Genomic DNA, 22,748 nt, shown 5'->3' with positions numbered 1-22,748 from the left:
AATATCCAATAGAAATGTCGCTCATGATGCCCTTCTTAGAAATCCAGCATATTCCACACTGTGCGAGCTTTTTCGTCCCTCCGTGCCATGGTGTAGCAAGAATTGCATTGGATGGAAAAATGAACGGTGGCTGAAGAAGGCTAGGGAGATCCGAAAGTCGTGTGGACCTTGGCAACACTCACGGTTTTTACGAGGCAGTAAAGATGACCCATGGCCCAAGGCAACGCTCCATGCACCACGTGCGTTGTAAAGATGGCGCTCTCATCAAAGAGAAGAGAAGTATCCCGGAAAGATGAGCTGAACACCCGCGGGAGCTGCTTAATAAGATCAATGTCACCGATCCCCCCATTATTGATAATCTCCCCTGCCATCCATTCCTGTGCTGGACAACCCACCATCTATCAGTGAAGTGAAGGAGACCATTCACAGCCTAAAAAGCAACAAAGCAGCCGGTCCCGACAGATACCCGCTGAGATTCTAAAGTGTGGCGGAACTGACCTCCTTTTGCGTCTCCAACGGTTCATCCTGCACAGCAGTGAAGGATGCTTACACCATCCTCGTCCACAAACGTAAGGGTGACTGTGGCAACAGTCGAGGCATCTCTCTCCTCTCTGTGGCCGGCAAAGTATTGGCTAAGATCATGATCACTCGACTTCTGGAGATTGTTGATCTTGTCGTCTCAGAATCACAAAGTGGCTTCCGCCAAGAGCATAAAACTGCTGATAAGATTTTCTTTGTTCGTTTCCCCCGGGAAAAGCATCTTGAAGTCTGTTTTGCCTTATAGATCAAACCAAGTCCTTCAACATCGTGAATTGTGAGCTGTTATGGAACATTCTCCGGAATTTTCGTTGCCCTCCTACTTTCTTCTCGGTCATGCGTGCTTGTGTTACCATGTCAGGTGCGTAATTAGACACTTTCGTCGTAAATTTCGATGTGAAGCAAGGATACGTCTTGGTTCCTGCTTGCCATCACTTTGGTTTCGCGGCGTGACCTTCAACCTTTTGATGCCGTTGCTGTCTAGTACCGTCTACTTGAAACGTCTTTAGGCCAAGGCAAAAACCTCTGAAGAGCTTATCTTCAACATACAATATGCCGATGATGCTGCATTCCCTAGCCATACCTCCAGCGGACTTGACGTAGTTTGCAATACCCGCCACCGAACTGGCCTTCTTATCAACACCAAGAAGACGGAAATTCTGCCAAATATGTCTCCAACTGATACTCCCATCTTCACTGTCAATGGTATCCCTCAAAAGAATACCTGCAGCTTCACATGTCTTGGCTCCAATCTCTCATTCTTCTACGACCTTAACAACGAAGTTCAGCGTTGGATTAATCTCACCTCTTCTGCTTTTGATCGCCTGAATTACCGAGTGTTCGCCAACTGCAATCTCAGGACCCATACAAGAGCTGCTGTGTACAATGCAGTCATCATACCCATCCTCCTGTATGGTTCCGACGCATGGGTTCCGTATGGCCATCACATCAGGTTGCTAGAGTCATTTCACATCAGACGACAACAGATCCTCGGCCTCCATCGGTGGCACAAAGTGTCTCATTCAGAAATTCGCAGGAGAACTAGAGTCACTTCTTATCCATCGTCAGCTTCAATCATTGGTCCACGTCATCAGGATGTCCTCAAACAGTTCTCTTCGGTCAGTTCACTCACGGCCGACGAAACATCGGCTACCTGAAGAAACGCTACATAGACTGCATCAAGCTCACCCTCAAGTGTCGCAATATCCTCTTCAATCTTTTGGAGACTTTGGCAGTGGATAGAGAGACCTGGCGCTTCACATGTGATAGCAGGATAGTCTTCTTCAACAACAAGCATGAGCGAACAGCTGCGGAGCGTCGCACTCTGAGACACTGACGAGCGGTGGTCACTCACCATCAAACCCAAATCCTATCTTTCTATACTCTGTCATAATTCAGGTCATTACCTTTCATTTGTTAAATTCTGATCAATAGTCGCTGACATTTGGAACTTATAAAATTACCAAAATAAGTGCTGTCTCTCTCTCTCTCTCTCTCTCTCTATCTCTCTATCTATCTATCTATCTATCTATCTCTTTCTTTATATATATATACATGTATGAGATATCAATTTTTTTGGTACCTTTATAAGTTTCAAATCTCAGCGACTATTGATTAGAATTTAACAAATTAAAGCTAATGACCTGAATTGTGTAGTGGACTATGTGACATTTGCCCTTAAGGTCACACATTAAGGGGATCATCCATCATCCAGAAACTATTTTTGACACTTTTTTTTTACAGCCATAAAATGTTTCGATGAAGTTGTGGTATCTTTCTGACCTCAAAAAATCTTTTTTAAAATATCACTAATAGAGCTTTTCAAAGGTGATGAAAACGAAAATAACGTTTAAGATTCTTGGAAACGAGTAGTTTCCAAGATATGAAAAAATTATAGTTCAAAAAGTGGAGGATCACTTTTGAATATTAATTTAACGTAAAAGCAGCACCAAATTTATGCCCCCCCTTTTTGGGTGGGATCTATTAGTTTTTAGGGGTGGTTTTTATTGTGGCCTGGTAGACCAACACAAAAACTACCTTAAAAAAAAACTTGTTTTCTATAAGTTTTCGGGTGTGCTGAGACGAATATCGCATTTAAATTTTCTGCAAATATGTTATTTTCTCGGGCATTGAGTAAAAATATGCGCGCTTGCGCGTACAACAATGGCCACCAATTATAACATATTACCGGAAAAATACTTATTTGCGGAAAATTTAAATGCGACATTCGTTTTTAGCACACCCCAAAACCAAGTTTTTTTTAAAGTAGCCTTTGTGTTGGTCTACCAAGCCACAATTACCAAATAAACACCACCCCTAAAAAATTAACAGATGTCCTCGCCCTCAATATATCTATATGTCTATAAAGTATACGTTCATTTTACGTTAAATTAATATAGAAAAGTGATCCCCCACTTTTTGAAACTATAACTTCTTCATATTTTTAAAACTACTCGTTTCATGGAATTTAAAACGTTATTTTCGTTTTCAGCACCCTCGAAAACCTTTAAAAATGGTGATTTTAAAGGATTTTTTGAGGTTAGAAAGATACTGCAACTTTACCAATGTTTCAGTCATAGTCATATATTTTCCTAGTTTTGCATATGAATTACAAAATATCTGATATTTCCCCCAAACCTCTGACCTATGATTATATAATAACTCTTTGTTCGTTATCTGACGTCACATAACCAGGTCAGTTATTGTTTTGGAAAACTATAATCTTATTTGCTTATTATTTGTGAATATTTATTCGAATTGTTTTTGTTTTTTTTCCAACATTTCTTTTGCTATGAAGAATATTTTCTTATGAATATTTTCTTTTTCATAACATTGACAAGCGCAGCTACTTTCGCTTCAATTTAAAATCTATTTCGATATTCCATTTACAGTTATATAACCAGACATCATATTTCGATATTCCATTTACAGTTATATAACCAAACATCATATTTTGATATTCCATTTAGTTATATAACCAGACATCATATTTCGATATTCCATTTACAGTTATATAACCAGACATCATATTTCGATATTCCATTTACAGTTATATAACCAGACATAATATTTTGATATTCCATTCACAGTTATATAACCAGACATCATATTTTGATATTCCATTTACAGTTATATAACCAGACATCATATTTTGATATTCCATTTACAGTTATATAACAAGACATCATATTTCGATATTCCATGTACAGTTATATAGCCAGACATCATATTTTGATATTCCATGTACAGTTATATAACCAGACATCATATTTTGATATTCAATTTACAGTTATATAACAAGACATCATATTTCGATATTCCATTTACAGTTATATAACCAGACATCATATTTTGATATTCATTTACAGTTATATAACCAGACATCATATTTTGATATTCCATTTACAGTTATATAACAAGACATCATATTTTGATATTCCATTTACAGTTATATAACCAGACATCATATTTCGATATTCCATTTACAGTTATATAACCAGACATCATATCTTGATATTCCATTTACAGTTATATAACAAGACATCATATTTCGATATTCCATTTACAGTTATATCACAAGACATCATATTTCGATATTCCATTTACAGTTATATAACCAGACATCATATTTCGATATTCCATTTACAGTTATATAACCAGACATCATATTTTGATATTCCATTTACAATTATATAACCAGGCATCATATTTTGATATTCCATTTACAGTTATATAACAAGACATTATATTTCGATATTCCATTTACAGTTATATAACAAGACATCATATTTCGATATTCCATTTACAGTTATATAACCAGACATCATATTTCGATATTCCATTTACAGTTATATAACCAAACATCATATTTTGATATTCCATTTAGTTATATAACCAGACATCATATTTCGATATTCCATTTACAGTTATATAACCAGACATCATATTTCGATATTCCATTTACAGTTATATAACCAGACATAATATTTTGATATTCAATTCACAGTTATATAACCAGACATCATATTTTGATATTCCATTTACAGTTATATAACCAGACATCATATTTTGATATTCCATTTACAGTTATATAACAAGACATCATATTTTGATATTCCATTTACAGTTATATAACCAGACATCATATTTTGATATTCCATTTACAGTTATATAACCAGACATCATATTTTGATATTCCATTTACAGTTATATAACCAGACATCATATTTCGATATTCCATTTACAGTTATATAACCAGACATCATATTTTGATATTCATTTACAGTTATATAACCAGACATCATATTTTGATATTCCATTTACAGTTATATAACAAGACATCATATTTTGATATTCCATTTACAGTTATATAACCAGACATCATATTTCGATATTCCATTTACAGTTATATAACCAGACATCATATCTTGATATTCCATTTACAGTTATATAACAAGACATCATATTTCGATATTCCATTTACAGTTATATCACAAGACATCATATTTCGATATTCCATTTACAGTTATATAACCAGACATCATATTTCGATATTCCATTTACAGTTATATAACCAGACATCATATTTTGATATTCCATTTACAATTATATAACCAGGCATCATATTTTGATATTCCATTTACAGTTATATAACAAGACATTATATTTCGATATTCCATTTACAGTTATATAACAAGACATCATATTTCGATATTCTATTTACAGTTATATAACCAGACATCATATTTCGATATTCCATTTACAGTTATATAACCAAACATCATATTTTGATATTCCATTTAGTTATATAACCAGACATCATATTTCGATATTCCATTTACAGTTATATAACCAGACATCATATTTCGATATTCCATTTACAGTTATATAACCAGACATAATATTTTGATATTCAATTCACAGTTATATAACCAGACATCATATTTTGATATTCCATTTACAGTTATATAACCAGACATCATATTTTGATATTCCATTTACAGTTATATAACAAGACATCATATTTCGATATTCCATGTACAGTTATATAGCCAGACATCATATTTTGATATTCCATTTACAGTTATATAACCAGACATCATATTTTGATATTCAATTTACAGTTATATAACAAGACATCATATTTCGATATTCCATTTACAGTTATATAACCAGACATCATATTTCGATATTCCGTTTACAGTTATATAACCAGACATCATATTTTTATATTCCATTTACAGTTATATAACCAGACATCATATTTCGATATTCCATTTACAGTTATATAACCAGACATCATATTTTGATATTCCATTTACAGTTATATAACAAGACATCATATTTTGATATTCCATTTACAGTTATATAACCAGACATCATATTTTGATATTCCATTTACAGTTATATAACCAGACATCATATTTCGATATTCCATTTACAGTTATATAACCAGACATCATATTTCGATATTCCATTTACAGTTATATAACCAGACATCATATTTTGATATTCATTTACAGTTATATAACCAGACATCATATTTTGATATTCCATTTACAGTTATATAACAAGACATCATATTTTGATATTCCATTTACAGTTATATAACCAGACATCATATTTCGATATTCCATTTACAGTTATATAACCAGACATCATATCTTGATATTCCATTTACAGTTATATAACAAGACATCATATTTCGATATTCCATTTACAGTTATATAACAAGACATCATATTTCGATATTCCATTTACAGTTATATAACCAGACATCATATTTCGATATTCCATTTACAGTTATATAACCAGACATCATATTTTGATATTCCATTTACAGTTATATAACCAGGCATCATATTTCGATATTCCATTTACAGTTATATAACAAGACATTATATTTCGATATTCCATTTACAGTTATATAACAAGACATCATATTTCGATATTCCATTTACAGTTATATAACCAGACATCATATTTCGATATTCAATTTACAGTTATATAACCAGACATAATATTTTGATATTCCATTCACAGTTATATAACCAGACATCATATTTTGATATTCCATTTACAGTTATATAACAAGACATCATATTTCGATATTCCGTTTACAGTTATATAACCAGACATCATATTTCGATATTCCATTTACAGTTATATAACAAGACATCATATTTCGATATTCCATTTACAGTTATATAACAAGACATCATATTTTGATATCCCATTTACAGTTATATAACCAGACATCATATTTTGATATTCCATTTACAGTTATATAACCAGACATAGTATTTCGATATTCCATTTATAGTTATATAACCAGACATATATTTTTTTATTCCATTTACAGTTATATAACAAGACATCATATTTCGATATTCCATGTACAGGTATATAACCAGACATCATATTTTGATATTCCATTTACAGTTATATAACCAGACATCATATTTTGATATTCAATTTACAGTTATATAACAAGACATCATATTTCGATATTCCATTTACAGTTATATAACCAGACATCATATTTCGATATTCCGTTTACAGTTATATAACCAGACATCATATTTCGATATTCCATTTACAGTTATATAACAAGACATCATATTTCGATATTCCATTTACAGTTATATAACCAGACATCATCTTTTTTTATTCCATTTACAGTTATATAACAAGACATCATATTTTGATATTCCATTTACAGTTATATAACCAGACATCATATTTTGATATTCCATTTACAGTTATATAACCAGACCTCATATTTTGATATTCCATTTACAGTTATATAACCAGACATCATATTTCGATATTCCATTTACAGTTATATAACCAGACATCATATTTTGATATTCATTTACAGTTATATAACCAGACATCATATTTTGATATTCCATTTACAGTTATATAACAAGACATCATATTTTGATATTCCATTTACAGTTATATAACCAGACATCATATTTCGATATTCCATTTACAGTTATATAACCAGACATCATATCTTGATATTCCATTTACAGTTATATAACCAGACATCATATTTCGATATTCCATTTACAGTTATATAACAAGACATCATATTTCGATATTCCATTTACAGTTATATAACCAGACATCATATTTCGATATTCCATTTACAGTTATATAACCAGACATCATATTTTGATATTCCATTTACAGTTATATAACCAGACATCATATTTCGATATTCCATTTACAGTTATATAACAAGACATTATATTTCGATATTCCATGTACAGTTATATAACAAGACATCATATTTCGATATTCCATTTACAGTTATATAACCAGACATCATATTTTGATATTCCATTTACAGTTATATAACAAGACATCATATTTCGATATTCCATTTACAGTTATATAACCAGACATCATATTTTGATATTCCATTTACAGTTATATAACCAGACATCATATTTTGATATTCCATTTACAGTTATATAACCAGACATCATATTTCGATATTCCATTTACAGTTATATAACCAGACATCATATTTTGATATTCATTTACAGTTATATAACCAGACATCATATTTTGATATTCCATTTACAGTTATATAACAAGACATCATATTTTGATATTCCATTTACAGTTATATAACCAGACATCATATTTCGATATTCCATTTACAGTTATATAACCAGACATCATATCTTGATATTCCATTTACAGTTATATAACAAGACATCATATTTCGATATTCCATTTACAGTTATATCACAAGACATCATATTTCGATATTCCATTTACAGTTATATAACCAGACATCATATTTCGATATTCCATTTACAGTTATATAACCAGACATCATATTTTGATATTCCATTTACAATTATATAACCAGGCATCATATTTTGATATTCCATTTACAGTTATATAACAAGACATTATATTTCGATATTCCATTTACAGTTATATAACAAGACATCATATTTCGATATTCCATTTACAGTTATATAACCAGACATCATATTTCGATATTCCATTTACAGTTATATAACCAAACATCATATTTTGATATTCCATTTAGTTATATAACCAGACATCATATTTCGATATTCCATTTACAGTTATATAACCAGACATCATATTTCGATATTCCATTTACAGTTATATAACCAGACATAATATTTTGATATTCAATTCACAGTTATATAACCAGACATCATATTTTGATATTCCATTTACAGTTATATAACCAGACATCATATTTTGATATTCCATTTACAGTTATATAACAAGACATCATATTTCGATATTCCATGTACAGTTATATAGCCAGACATCATATTTTGATATTCCATTTACAGTTATATAACCAGACATCATATTTTGATATTCAATTTACAGTTATATAACAAGACATCATATTTCGATATTCCATTTACAGTTATATAACCAGACATCATATTTCGATATTCCGTTTACAGTTATATAACCAGACATCATATTTTTATATTCCATTTACAGTTATATAACCAGACATCATATTTCGATATTCCATTTACAGTTATATAACCAGACATCATATTTTGATATTCCATTTACAGTTATATAACAAGACATCATATTTTGATATTCCATTTACAGTTATATAACCAGACATCATATTTTGATATTCCATTTACAGTTATATAACCAGACATCATATTTCGATATTCCATTTACAGTTATATAACCAGACATCATATTTCGATATTCCATTTACAGTTATATAACCAGACATCATATTTTGATATTCATTTACAGTTATATAACCAGACATCATATTTTGATATTCCATTTACAGTTATATAACAAGACATCATATTTTGATATTCCATTTACAGTTATATAACCAGACATCATATTTCGATATTCCATTTACAGTTATATAACCAGACATCATATCTTGATATTCCATTTACAGTTATATAACAAGACATCATATTTCGATATTCCATTTACAGTTATATAACCAGACATCATATTTCGATATTCCATTTACAGTTATATAACCAGACATCATATTTCGATATTCCATTTACAGTTATATAACCAGACATCATATTTTGATATTCCATTTACAGTTATATAACCAGGCATCATATTTCGATATTCCATTTACAGTTATATAACAAGACATTATATTTCGATATTCCATTTACAGTTATATAACAAGACATCATATTTCGATATTCCATTTACAGTTATATAACCAGACATCATATTTCGATATTCAATTTACAGTTATATAACCAGACATAATATTTTGATATTCCATTCACAGTTATATAACCAGACATCATATTTTGATATTCCATTTACAGTTATATAACAAGACATCATATTTCGATATTCCGTTTACAGTTATATAACCAGACATCATATTTCGATATTCCATTTACAGTTATATAACAAGACATCATATTTCGATATTCCATTTACAGTTATATAACAAGACATCATATTTTGATATCCCATTTACAGTTATATAACCAGACATCATATTTTGATATTCCATTTACAGTTATATAACCAGACATAGTATTTCGATATTCCATTTATAGTTATATAACCAGACATATATTTTTTTATTCCATTTACAGTTATATAACAAGACATCATATTTCGATATTCCATGTACAGGTATATAACCAGACATCATATTTTGATATTCCATTTACAGTTATATAACCAGACATCATATTTTGATATTCAATTTACAGTTATATAACAAGACATCATATTTCGATATTCCATTTACAGTTATATAACCAGACATCATATTTCGATATTCCGTTTACAGTTATATAACCAGACATCATATTTCGATATTCCATTTACAGTTATATAACAAGACATCATATTTCGATATTCCATTTACAGTTATATAACCAGACATCATATTTCGATATTCTATTTACAGTTATATAACAAGACATCATATTTTGATATTCCATTTACAGTTATATAACCAGACATCATATTTTGATATTCCATTTACAGTTATATAACCAGACCTCATATTTTGATATTCCATTTACAGTTATATAACCAGACATCATATTTCGATATTCCATTTACAGTTATATAACCAGACATCATATTTTGATATTCATTTACAGTTATATAACCAGACATCATATTTTGATATTCCATTTACAGTTATATAACAAGACATCATATTTTGATATTCCATTTACAGTTATATAACCAGACATCATATTTCGATATTCCATTTACAGTTATATAACCAGACATCATATCTTGATATTCCATTTACAGTTATATAACAAGACATCATATTTCGATATTCCATTTACAGTTATATAACAAGACATCATATTTCGATATTCCATTTACAGTTATATAACCAGACATCATATTTCGATATTCCATTTACAGTTATATAACCAGACATCATATTTTGATATTCCATTTACAGTTATATAACCAGACATCATATTTCGATATTCCATTTACAGTTATATAACAAGACATTATATTTCGATATTCCATGTACAGTTATATAACAAGACATCATATTTCGATATTCCATTTACAGTTATATAACCAGACATCATATTTTGATATTCCATTTACAGTTATATAACAAGACATCATATTTCGATATTCCATTTACAGTTATATAACCAGACATCATATTTTGATATTCCATTTACAGTTATATAACAAGAAATCATATTTTGATATTCCATTTACAGTTATATAACCAGACATCATATTTTTATATTCCATTTACAGTTATATAACCAGACATGATATTTCGATATTCCATTTACAGTTATATAACCAGACATCATATTTCGATATTCCATTTACAGTTATATAACCAGAATCATATTTTGATATTCCATTTACAGTTATATAACCACACATCATATTTCGATATTCCATTTACAGTTATATAACCAGACATCATATTTCGATATTCCATTTACAGTTATATAACCAGACATAATATTTTGATATTCCATTTACAGTTATATAACCAGACATCATATTTCGATATTCCATTTACAGTTATATAACCAGACATCATATTTCGATATTCCATTTACAGTTATATAACCAGACATCATATTTTGATATTCCATTTACAGTTATATAACCAGACATCATATTTCGATATTCTATTTACAGTTATATAACCAGACATCATATTTCGATATTCCATTTACAGTTATATAACCAGACATCATATTTCGATATTCCATTTACAGTTATATAACAAGACATCATATTTTGATATCCCATTTACAGTTATATAACCAGACATCATATTTTGATATTCCATTTACAGTTATATAACCAGACATGATATTTCGATATTCCATTTACAGTTATATAACCAGACATCATATCTTGATATTCCATTTACAGTTATATAACAAGACATCATATTTCGATATTCCATTTGCAGTTATATAACAAGACATCATATTTCGATATTCCATTTACAGTTATATAACCAGACATCATATTTCGATATTCCATTTACAGTTATATAACCAGACATCATATTTCGATATTCCATTTACAGTTATATAACAAGACATCATATTTTGATATTCCATTTACAGTTATATAACCAGACATCATATTTCGATATTCCATTTACAGTTATATAACCAGACATCATATTTCGATATTCCATTTACAGTTATATAACAAGACATCATATTTTGATATCCCATTTACAGTTATATAACCAGACATCATCTTTTTTTATTCCATTTACAGTTATATAATCAGACATCATATTTCGATATTCTATTTACAGTTATATAACCAGACATCATATTTCGATATTCCATTTACAGTTATATAACCAGACATCATATTTCCATATTCCATTTACAGTTATATAACCAGACATCATATTTTGATATTCCATTTACAGTTATATAACAAGACATCATATTTCGATATTCTATTTACAGTTATATAACAAGACATCATATTTCGATATTCTATTTACAGTTATATAACAGGACATCATATTTCGATATTCCATTTACGGTTATATAACAAGACATCATATTTTGATATTCCATTTACAGTTATATAACAAGACATCATATTTCCATATTCTATTTACGGTTATATAACAAGACATCATATTTTTATATTCCATTTACAGTTATATAACCAGACATCATATTTCGATATTCCATTTACAGTTATATAACCAGACATCATATTTTGATATTCCATTTACAGTTATATAACCAGACATCATATTTCGATATTCTATTTACAGTTATATAACAAGACATCATATTTTTATATTCCATTTACAGTTATATAACCAGACATCATATTTCGATATTCTATTTACAGTTATATAACAAGACATCATATTTCGATATTCCATTTACGGTTATATAACAAGACATCATATTTTGATATTCCATTTACAGTTATATAACCAGACATCATATTTCGATATTCCATTTACAGTTATATAACCAGACATCATATTTTGATATTCCATTTACAGTTATATAACCAGACATCATATTTCGATATGGTTATCGATTTCATTTTCGATCCAAATCTCGTTTATTATTTCTCTTCCTTCAGTATTTTGATTTTTTTTACATAGGCATCACCACTTATCAAGGCCCAAAGGTCACTCAAGGATAACGGTTAAAGAGTGTACAGTAGGCAATTGGAGAATATAGTACTCGTTAGTAAAGGAAATTTGGTAAATTTGTTAACTTTTATGGAACGGATCATCAAAAACTTGTTTACGTTAGACTTGAAGACAACCATATTGTAGTCAGCTGGAAAGCAGGAAAACGGAAGACAATTCCACAGGCGTGCAGTTCTAAGAAAGAAGCTTTGTTCATGGAATCTACGTATAGGTTTAGGTACAGATAAAGAGTGGGTGAATTATTTATAGTGTTTTCTGCTAGACAGGTGTTTCTTGTGAAAGTTTGGCGACGGGGGAACCATATATTATAAATCAGTCGAGCTCTTACCATGAAAATAAGGATAAAACAGAGACAAACTCGCAACTTCTGTGAGAAGAGGTGGCAGGGAAGAGAAAAGTACATCCCCTACGAGGCTACGAAGTCTATTTTGATTCCATTATATTACAAAAAATGTCGGCAGAATTTGTACTCTATCATAAACATGTTCTCTGCCTGTCACCCATTACATCGAATGATTTTAATTTAGTACCATACATATTTTCATACATTACTGATTGTTAACATTACAGATACGCATTATAATAACAATCTCTGGTATTTTCTTACATTAACCCATATTACTTACAAATTGTTTCAAACGGTTCATAGCTAATCATTTAACTTATAACAAACGACAATTATTTACTAGTCGTAATTATCCTCTTAATAAAAATTAAAAGCGCACACAATAAACACTCTAATTACGGTCAACAGATAAAAACCTTTTCTGCAATGTTTCAGTTGGGTACTACCATACATTGCATTTACAGTTATAAAAAAAGACCAGTAAGAATACATGTAAATGTTCTTGTTTAATATTCATTCACAGTGAATTAATATTTGGGAAACGTTTTCATAAACAAAGTAGTTCGCGGTCATATTAACTATTATTAGCATCCAATAATAATACTTAACTTCGTGTATTAACAGTTTTATTTCTGACAGTAATTACTTTCGAATTTGTCGACGTCTTGATAACGGCAATTTAGTTGCAGCAACAAACATTGCAAGTAAACTCTGATTTTTTTTTCTTTTGCATAAAACGATTAAGGCTATTGTTGCGACGATTACCTCGCATTCTATAATGTCTGCAATTAATATATATGCTTACAGAACTTACAGGTGATCATATTACGACATAATCACGTTGACACACCGGTTCTCGTTAGATCACCAAAGTTAAACAACGTTGAGCCTAGTCAGTACCAGATAGGTTTGTCTGTTTTTTTTTTACATGGGGATCACCACTTATCAAGGCCCGAAGGCCACTCAGGGATAAGGGATATTGCGTGTACAGTAATCAATGATATAGTATTGCAGTAATCATTAGTATTGGGGGTTTTGATAGAGTGTCTTACTTAAGGGGGCGGTTTGTCAGGAGTTTGTGTTGGACTTGAAGACGTCCAAGTTGTAGTCAGGTGAGAAACAGGCAAGCGGCAGAGAGTTCCACTGGCGTGCAGTTCTAAGAAAGAAGCTTTGCTAATAGAATCTACGTTTGGATTTAGGCACAGATATAGAGTGGGGAAAATTATTGACAGTAGTTTCAGCCAAACGGGTGTTTCTCGTGAAAGATTGGCGAGGGGGAACGAGGGATTGGAGCTCAGACGAGCACCTGTCATGGAAATAACGATAAAACAAAGACAGGATCGCAACGTCTTATCTGTGGGAGAGAGGTTGCAGGGAAGAAAAAAGGGCATCCCCCACTGAACCACGAAGTCTATTTTGTACTCTGTCAAGGCAGGATAGGCTGTTTTTAGCAGCTCCTGCCCAGATGTGGCAGCAGTACTCCATCCTTGGACGTACTTAACTTTTATACAGATAGAGAATTGCATTAGTAGTGAGATATCTTCTGGAGCGGTAGAAGGATCCCACCATTTTCCCAGCGTCCCTGGCAACAGATTTGATGTACGTGTTCCATTTCAGATCAGGAGTAAAGGTCAAACCCAGAAGCTTGTCAAAACATGGAGCCTCCCCAAGGCGAGAGCCATCCATTTCAATTGATGCCAGATGGGGATCAGAGCGTTGATGATGTAAAGATAGAAACTTGGTTTTGGATGCATTAAAAGTGACCAGCCACCTCTTCCCCCATTGTACCACACGCTCAAGATCAGAGGAGAGAGAATTAGAGAGAACTTTGTCATTTACAGCCTTTGATACGTTGCCATAGATGGTCGTGCCATCAGCATAGATGTCAACGAATGATTTAAGTATGTGTTTAGGGAGATCATTGATGTAGATCAGGAAGAGAGCTAGGTGACCATTTGGGAATTCCAGGTGCTATATGTAAGAAAACGACACCTCCCTGCAAGAGTTGCAAAAACCTAACGTAGTCATCTCCCCTAATGGGGATATATATGCGACTGGGGACCGCTTGTGAGTTCATACTCCCATGGAACTTCCTCCTTTGGAGGAAGCCGGTTAAACGCGCATAGGGTTAGTGACGTTTCCATTCCACTACAGGACAGTAATTTAATGGTTATTTAAAAAACAATTGGAAATAGCTAATCCCTAAAGCTCAATACTGTAAAAAAAGAGAAAAAACCAAAAAGCACGCTGGCAGAATCGAACATAAAATGTAACTTTGTTGAAGGAATGATTCGATGTAAATAAGAGAAAGGAGTAGAAAGAAAGAAAAAAGAGAAAGCAGTAAGTTTATCTGATTAAATTGAGAGAAAGAGAAATAGAAAGAAAAGGTATTCAAGTCCAATGCAAACAAGTTCTTGTTGATCCCACCTTAAATAGTCCATTTTTACCCCATTTCCATTACTAAGTATTTATACGCTATTATTTTATCCTCGAAAGGCATTCAGGCTTTGATAAGTGGTGATTCCCATGTAAAAAAAACGAAAGAGGTCAAGTCGGATCGCGTAATTATCAAATTCTCCTCTTTTCTCTCACTCACTAATTTTAACAGAGTGTGAGAGAGAGAGAGAGAGAAGGAGAGAGAGAGAGAGAGAGAGAGACTTCGGCAATTGTGCGTTCTGCATTCTTTGGTTTCTATCCGCCTTCTTTTTTTCTTTCTCTCCCCCCCCCTCTCTCTGTAATTCACAAAATAAATACAGATTAATGTATTCAACTTTCACCGACAGCCGCGAAAATTCAAGTAAGTTATTCAAATAATTTGAAAGGTTATCATGATAGATTATGGACAGTAAATTATTCGATGTATTTGTTTAGTAACAATTGGTAAGTGAAAAAAAAAACAAGATGGCGTCTATGTGATATGAATGTGGGAGGAAGAATGTCGAAAGAGTATTTATCGAAAACTACGCCATAATTCATATTATGCAGAGTGTAAATGTGTGGAACACATGTGCATAAAACAAAGTGAAGAGCCAGGAGTAATATAGATTCAGGCTTTTTCAAAAAAAAAAAAAATGATTTCGTACCTGAAGTCCTAGCATGCAAGATCTGTCGAAAAGTCAAACTAACGATAATGAATCAGAGCTTTTTACAAAAACATTAGAAGGCTTAAAAACTTGCATTGAAAATGAAACACGATATAGATTGAAACTTAATTTATTTAAAAAAGAAAGAACAATGAGAATTAATTAAAACGGGAATAGTTGTGTGACATTTTGTAAAGAAAATATTGTTGTTTCATGGATTGAAACGACTATAATTTTATTTATCATTTACTTAAAAAATTGGATGAAAAAATAAGGAACACGGTTTAATTATATTGATATTGAACTTTATTTAATAAAAATTAAAAAGCAAAAACAAGAATTATGAATGTTGAATTATGTTTAAAGCAATAGACAGTCAATTTGATACTATTGGGGACAGTTTAATTACTAATTTCAGCGTGAGAACAGGAGTGACAACCCACAATAGCAATATGTCATCTTCCTTAGACCCATAACACCGTAAAAGGAATTACGCTTAAATCTAATGTTACCTTTCTTATATTACACTGTGCTTTTTTGTGTATTTTCACCCCATTCAAGGCACAGTGCCACTTTGATGTAGAGGGTTACTATTTGGGATATAATTCGCAGAGATACTATGTAGGGAGTTGAGCACCAAGATGTCTATTTACATTACACTTGAACTTCTGCATGTCTGTGCAGTCAAGGTAGCAGTGACCCGGAAGGAAGTTCCAAAGTCTAACAGTATGAGGGGAAAAACTAGGTTTTGCGGATCTCTACTGGGTAAGAGTGGGATTTTGCTGTTTGTCGGGTTTGTCGGAGGTATTTACGTCGAAGGAGTACAAGTACTTGTAAAATAGACAGAGGGCTGCAACATTTCGTCGATGGGATAGAGGTTAAAACCTAGTTGAGTGCGGGAGCTATTAGGTTGGCGACACTGTTTTGAACCCTGTCCAGGAGTAAGAGACTAGTAGCAGATGCACCAGCACAAATGTAACAACAATACTCTATACAAGGGCAAATGGTGACCTTGTCAAGGTATAGGATACTTTCAGGCATAAGTAACTTTCTCACACGGTAAAGAGATCCAACTTTCTTTGCAGCAGTCTTGGCAATGCCCCCTATGTATCTGTTCCAATTCCTATTACCTGTGAACGTTAAGCCGGGGAGTTTGAATGAAGTACTTTCAGGTAATGTATCTTTAGCCACGAGAAGATTTTTTGTTGTTGTAATTATTAAAAGAAATAAGCTTGGCTTTGGCAAAATTGAAAGTTACCATCCATTTATAACCCCCATTCCACTACAGACTGAAGGTTTTCCTCTAAGATGTCTACCATTGCCTTGGGTATGTGTTTATTCATTTTCCCCTCGTGCCTGTTATAGAGTATGGTTTCATCAGCAAATATGCCCATCTCAGAGACAATTTTATCAGGAAGGTCATATATGAATATCAGGAATAATAAAGGTCCAAGGATGATTTAATTATATTAAATATTCGTCGAGTAATACTATATGATTTTTTTTTCTGATTACAAAATATAAAACAACTTCCTGCGAATTTTCTTTATAATGCCCATCTTTCTTTGGTCAGTCATGAAACTAAACTAGAAGTTATGGATTGGAGTAAGAAATGGATTGTTTCGTTTAATCAATTGTAAAACTTACCTATTGCTTCGCAGAGTTTTGTTTTTTTTTTCTTCCTGACATTCCAATGGCTTTGCTCTCGATGAGAAATCGATTCCAAAACTTCTTAGCTATTCTTTTTTATCAAATCTTTCTTGAAGTCCATATATTAAATCCATTACAATTTCCGATTCGTGTAAAATTGTTTTTTCTACAATTACAAAAACTCAAACACGACGCCATTATTCTCTATCTCTACAAATCTACTATCAAACCATATATGGAGTATTGCTGTCATATGTGGGATCGTGATTTTTTTTTTTTTTTTTTTTTTTTACATTTTCACCCCAAACAAGGCAAATTGCCACTTTGGTGTAGGGGGCTACTATCAGGGGCAACAACTGCTGGGGTACTATGTAGAGATTTGGGCAGCAAGATGTCGGTTCACATTACACTTGAACTTCTGCACGTCAGTACAGTTGGCGAAGCAGGGACCTGGAAGGGAATTCCAAAGTCTAGCGGTTCTGGGGAAAAAACTATTGGAGTAGAAAGATCTTTTACATCTAGGGATCTCTACAGTATGGGGGTGGGATTTAGCAGCCTGTCGGGTTTGTCGAGGGTGCTCACGTCATGGGGGCACAAGTGATTGCAGTTCGTCAGAGCATTCACCATTAAAATACTTGTAGAAAAGGCAGAGGGATGCAACATTTCGTCGATGGGACAGAGGCTGAAGCTTAGATGCGAGTTCAGGGCCTATCAGGTTTGCAACTCTCTTTTGAACCTTGTCAAGGAGCGAGAGACTAGTAGCAGGTGCACCAGCCCAAATGTGACAGCAATACTCCATACATGGGCGAATGGTGGCCTTATAGAGGTACATGATACTTTCGGGTGTTAGTAGTTGTCTAGCATGGTAGAGAGAGCCCACCTTTCTTGCAGCGGCCCTGGCAATGCCTTCAATGTAATTGTTCCAACTCATGTTTCCTGTGAACGTTAGGCCAAGGAGTTTGAAAGATGTACTCTCAGATAAAGAGTCACTGGCCATTGCTATAGGTGGTAGAGAGGGTTTCTTGTAATTATTGAATGACACTAGTTTAGTCTTGGCGGCATTGAACGTGACCAACCATTTTTGTCCCCATTCCACTACAGATTAGAGGTCTTCCTCTAGTGTTTCTGCGTGTTCATTCGTCTTCCTGTCGTGCCTGCCATAGAGTGTAGTGTCATCAGCATATATACCCATCTCACATACAATTTTGTCGGGGAGGTCATTTATGAATATCAGAAACAATAGAGGTCCAAGGATAGAACCCTGGGGCACTCCCGCATTTATATCATATTATTTAGATGTACGACCATCGAGGACAACCTGCATTTTTCTCTTATCTAAGAAGGATTTAATTATGTTAAGTATTCTACCAGTGATACCGTATGATCTAATTTTCCTGAGGAGACCCTCATACCATACCCTGTCAAAAGCTCTGCCCCCCCCCACTTTGTCCAGTGAATGGTATGTCTGTCTTATTTGAATGTCCTTCATAAATTGCAAAAACCTATGTATAATTTGATGTACACCACTATTTCTTCTTCTCTGCAATCTTTTCTTTCACAGACGTGATGTTGTTAGTCTCAACCTTTTTTTTATAAATACTATTATGGTATGTGTTCCTCAGAACTGTTTGATACATCCCGTGCTTCATTTGTTCCAGCTCATTTGACTCGTTGGTCTAGTGGTCTTCATCAATTCACTGTTATAATATGTTATTGTAATACAGCATTAATCTGAATTTAAAAAATCTCATATCAAACAATAAGTATTATTTATTTATTTATTTATTTATTAATTTTTGCATTCCAGATGGGAGACGTCGGATGACTGCGAAGAGAAACGCATATCAAGGGATATTCTCGAAACAGCGGATTTTTCAGCCTTGGATTGGAAATTACAAAATGTTGAAATTTGTGACCAAATGAAGCACATTTTATGGACCATTTCTTCGTGATTTTGATTGGTCGATGGCGAAAACAAACTTTAACAACTTGTCATCGGTTCGCCTTATTTGACTTGACGTCGTTAAGATTAAAAAGAACTGAACGCTGAACATCGTCGAAAAAATACAAAAAAAAAAAAACACCAAAGAAATGGGATGCAAAAAAAATGTATTTTATTTAGAACATCAAAATGTCGCAGTTTTTGACGCGAATCACGATCTGAAATAAAGACACTTGTGCAGAAGGTGGACGTGCTAGGATTTTCAAGTTGAATACAATTTTTAGGGTATTTTTTTAATTTAAATTAAGTGAAAGTACAAACTTGTTATAAAACGCCCTCCTTTCCCCGTGTTAAGAATGGGTTTCTAACTAACTACAACTAAACCCTATCTGTCATATCTATTCACCCGCTACATCTGACAAATTAAATTTACATTGAATCCTAAAAGTATATTATTGTCAGCACAACACCCGCCTGGCTGAAACTACTGTCAATAATTTTCCCCACTCTTTATCTGTGCCTAAATCCAAACGTAGATTCCATGAGCAGAGCTTCTTTCTCAGAAGTGCACGACTGTGGAACTCTGTTCCGTTTGCCTGTTTCCCACCTGACTACAACTTGGATGTCTTCAAGTCCAACATAAACAAATTCCTGAAAAACAGCTCACTTAAGTAAGACACTCTATCAAATCTCCAATACTAATGATTACTACAATACTATCTCATTGATTACTGTACATGCAATAACGCTTATCCCTGAGTGGCCTCCGGACCTTGATAAATGGTGACCTCCATGTAAAAAAAAAACCCCCCAAAAAACTGATTTAACTTTAAAATTTACGCAATCACATCTGATTGGATGATCACAACTCATTCGATCTGTAAAATAAAAAAGTTCATTCTGAAAAGATTCGAAAAATATTTATCATGCCAATTAATAACATTTTCATACAAGCTAATTTCTAATGGCTTTCTTGTTATTTCAGCATGATCCTTATATTTATTAACAACAAAGACTTCGCTCTGCATAAAATCAACATCAACAACAGCAGCAGCAGCAACACTCCTTTCTTCCTTTTCTCACCAGCAGTAAAAACACACGAACGACGTGGCGTCCCAAAACAAAAGTCACTCGAGCAAACTAGCCCTTTTTATTCTGGTAATTCGGACTTTCAAGAACGCCTAAATTTTCATATCGTCTCGTAATTTAAATAGTTTCAAATTAAAATGTTACTATATCCTTACAGCGATCACATGCTAACCGTGGCCGCTTATTTCTCTGTCTCTCCGCATCATTACTACAGAAGGCTATGTGATAACGACACATTTATAAGCACAGGAGGTTGAACTAATATGAGGTGAAAATCAGTCGGAAAGTTGAGAACAGACATCCACAGAGTTAAACGATTAATTCCCAAGGTATCACCTCTGTTTTGCCAGTCACGCTAAAGATAAATGAATGATATCTTCTCTTTTTTATATTTTGCTTAAGTAATTTTTGTTATTATGAGCGATGTTTCGCAATAATCGTGTCCAAGATTTTTCATTTAAAAACTCTAGTGTCACGATCTCCAATATGTCAATTTTTTTTCTCAATGGCAGAACGTCTACAAGGTGAACTATGAAGTAAGGAATTACAACTTCATTTAAAACCGGATGTTCACAAATTTTAACATTTCATAGAAAGTATATGCGCACTACCGAACGACACCTACAAAAATCTAACAGAAAACTTCGATTCTCCAAAGATAGCTGATCAATTATAAGGTCAATAAACCTGTCAAATAAATAAGACTGTGCTCTTGAAAATTTATCGATATTTATAAATTGTGGGGAATAGGACATTATAAAAATGTTTATCTGTATTAAAACTACAGTAGAACCCCCGGGATATGGCATTAAAAATTAGTAACAATATACGGTGCAGTATATAATACACACATGTATATAATCAAATAATATTATAAATAACACCGTAAGGCGGGACAAATACCGTAACCAGGGGCCGGAAAAACATCGTATTCCACAACGTAACCTGAAAAAACGTATCCTAGGGCCACCGTATATCGAGGTTCTACTTTATATATTTTATTTACGATTTCTTCTAATAAAAAAAGTGTTGATAAGTATTTTTCATGAAAATCATTTCAAACAAGGCATAAAGCCACTTGATGTAAAGAGCTTAAAATAAATAAAATAATACATCAAGGTAAAAAAATGGCTTCGTTCAGTTTGTAAGCGTACCTGTGCATGAATTTTTTTGTGTCAAGAGTTGCGCAATTCCCAAACCTATTTCTCCTGAGTCGGCATTGTTTAGTTTCAATGGAAAGTAGATATTCAGGACGACTAGAAACAATGCCGAAATAAGCGGAGAGCACATATAGCGCCTAATATTCTCAATGGTTATTCATCTGGTACTGGCCAGGTTTATTGTTGCTTAACTTCGGTGATCTGACGGTGTGTCAAACGTGATCATGGCATA

The 22,748-nt window shown here is 32.6% G+C and overlaps 1 protein-coding gene across 1 annotated transcript in view; it reads left to right on the top strand.

Moving 5' to 3' along the window:
- Positions 1-22,456, top strand: part of LOC145282885 (uncharacterized) — a 102,654-nt gene extending 80,198 nt beyond the window's left edge. The window contains exon 12 of the mRNA XM_080132260.1: positions 20,133-22,456. Coding sequence (XP_079988386.1) covers positions 20,133-20,277 — 145 coding nt within the window. The 3' untranslated portion in view covers positions 20,278-22,456. The remainder of the gene's footprint in view (positions 1-20,132) is intronic.
- Positions 22,457-22,748: the final 292 nt, after the last annotated feature.

This window comes from Euprymna scolopes, chromosome 1, assembly GCF_053919585.1.
Source record: "Euprymna scolopes isolate OS-2025 chromosome 1, ASM5391958v1, whole genome shotgun sequence".
In the NCBI taxonomy this organism is placed as follows: Eukaryota; Metazoa; Mollusca; class Cephalopoda; order Sepiida; family Sepiolidae; genus Euprymna; species Euprymna scolopes.
The sequence above is the reverse complement of the archived record's forward strand: the minus strand, read 5'-3'. Positions and strand labels throughout refer to the sequence as shown.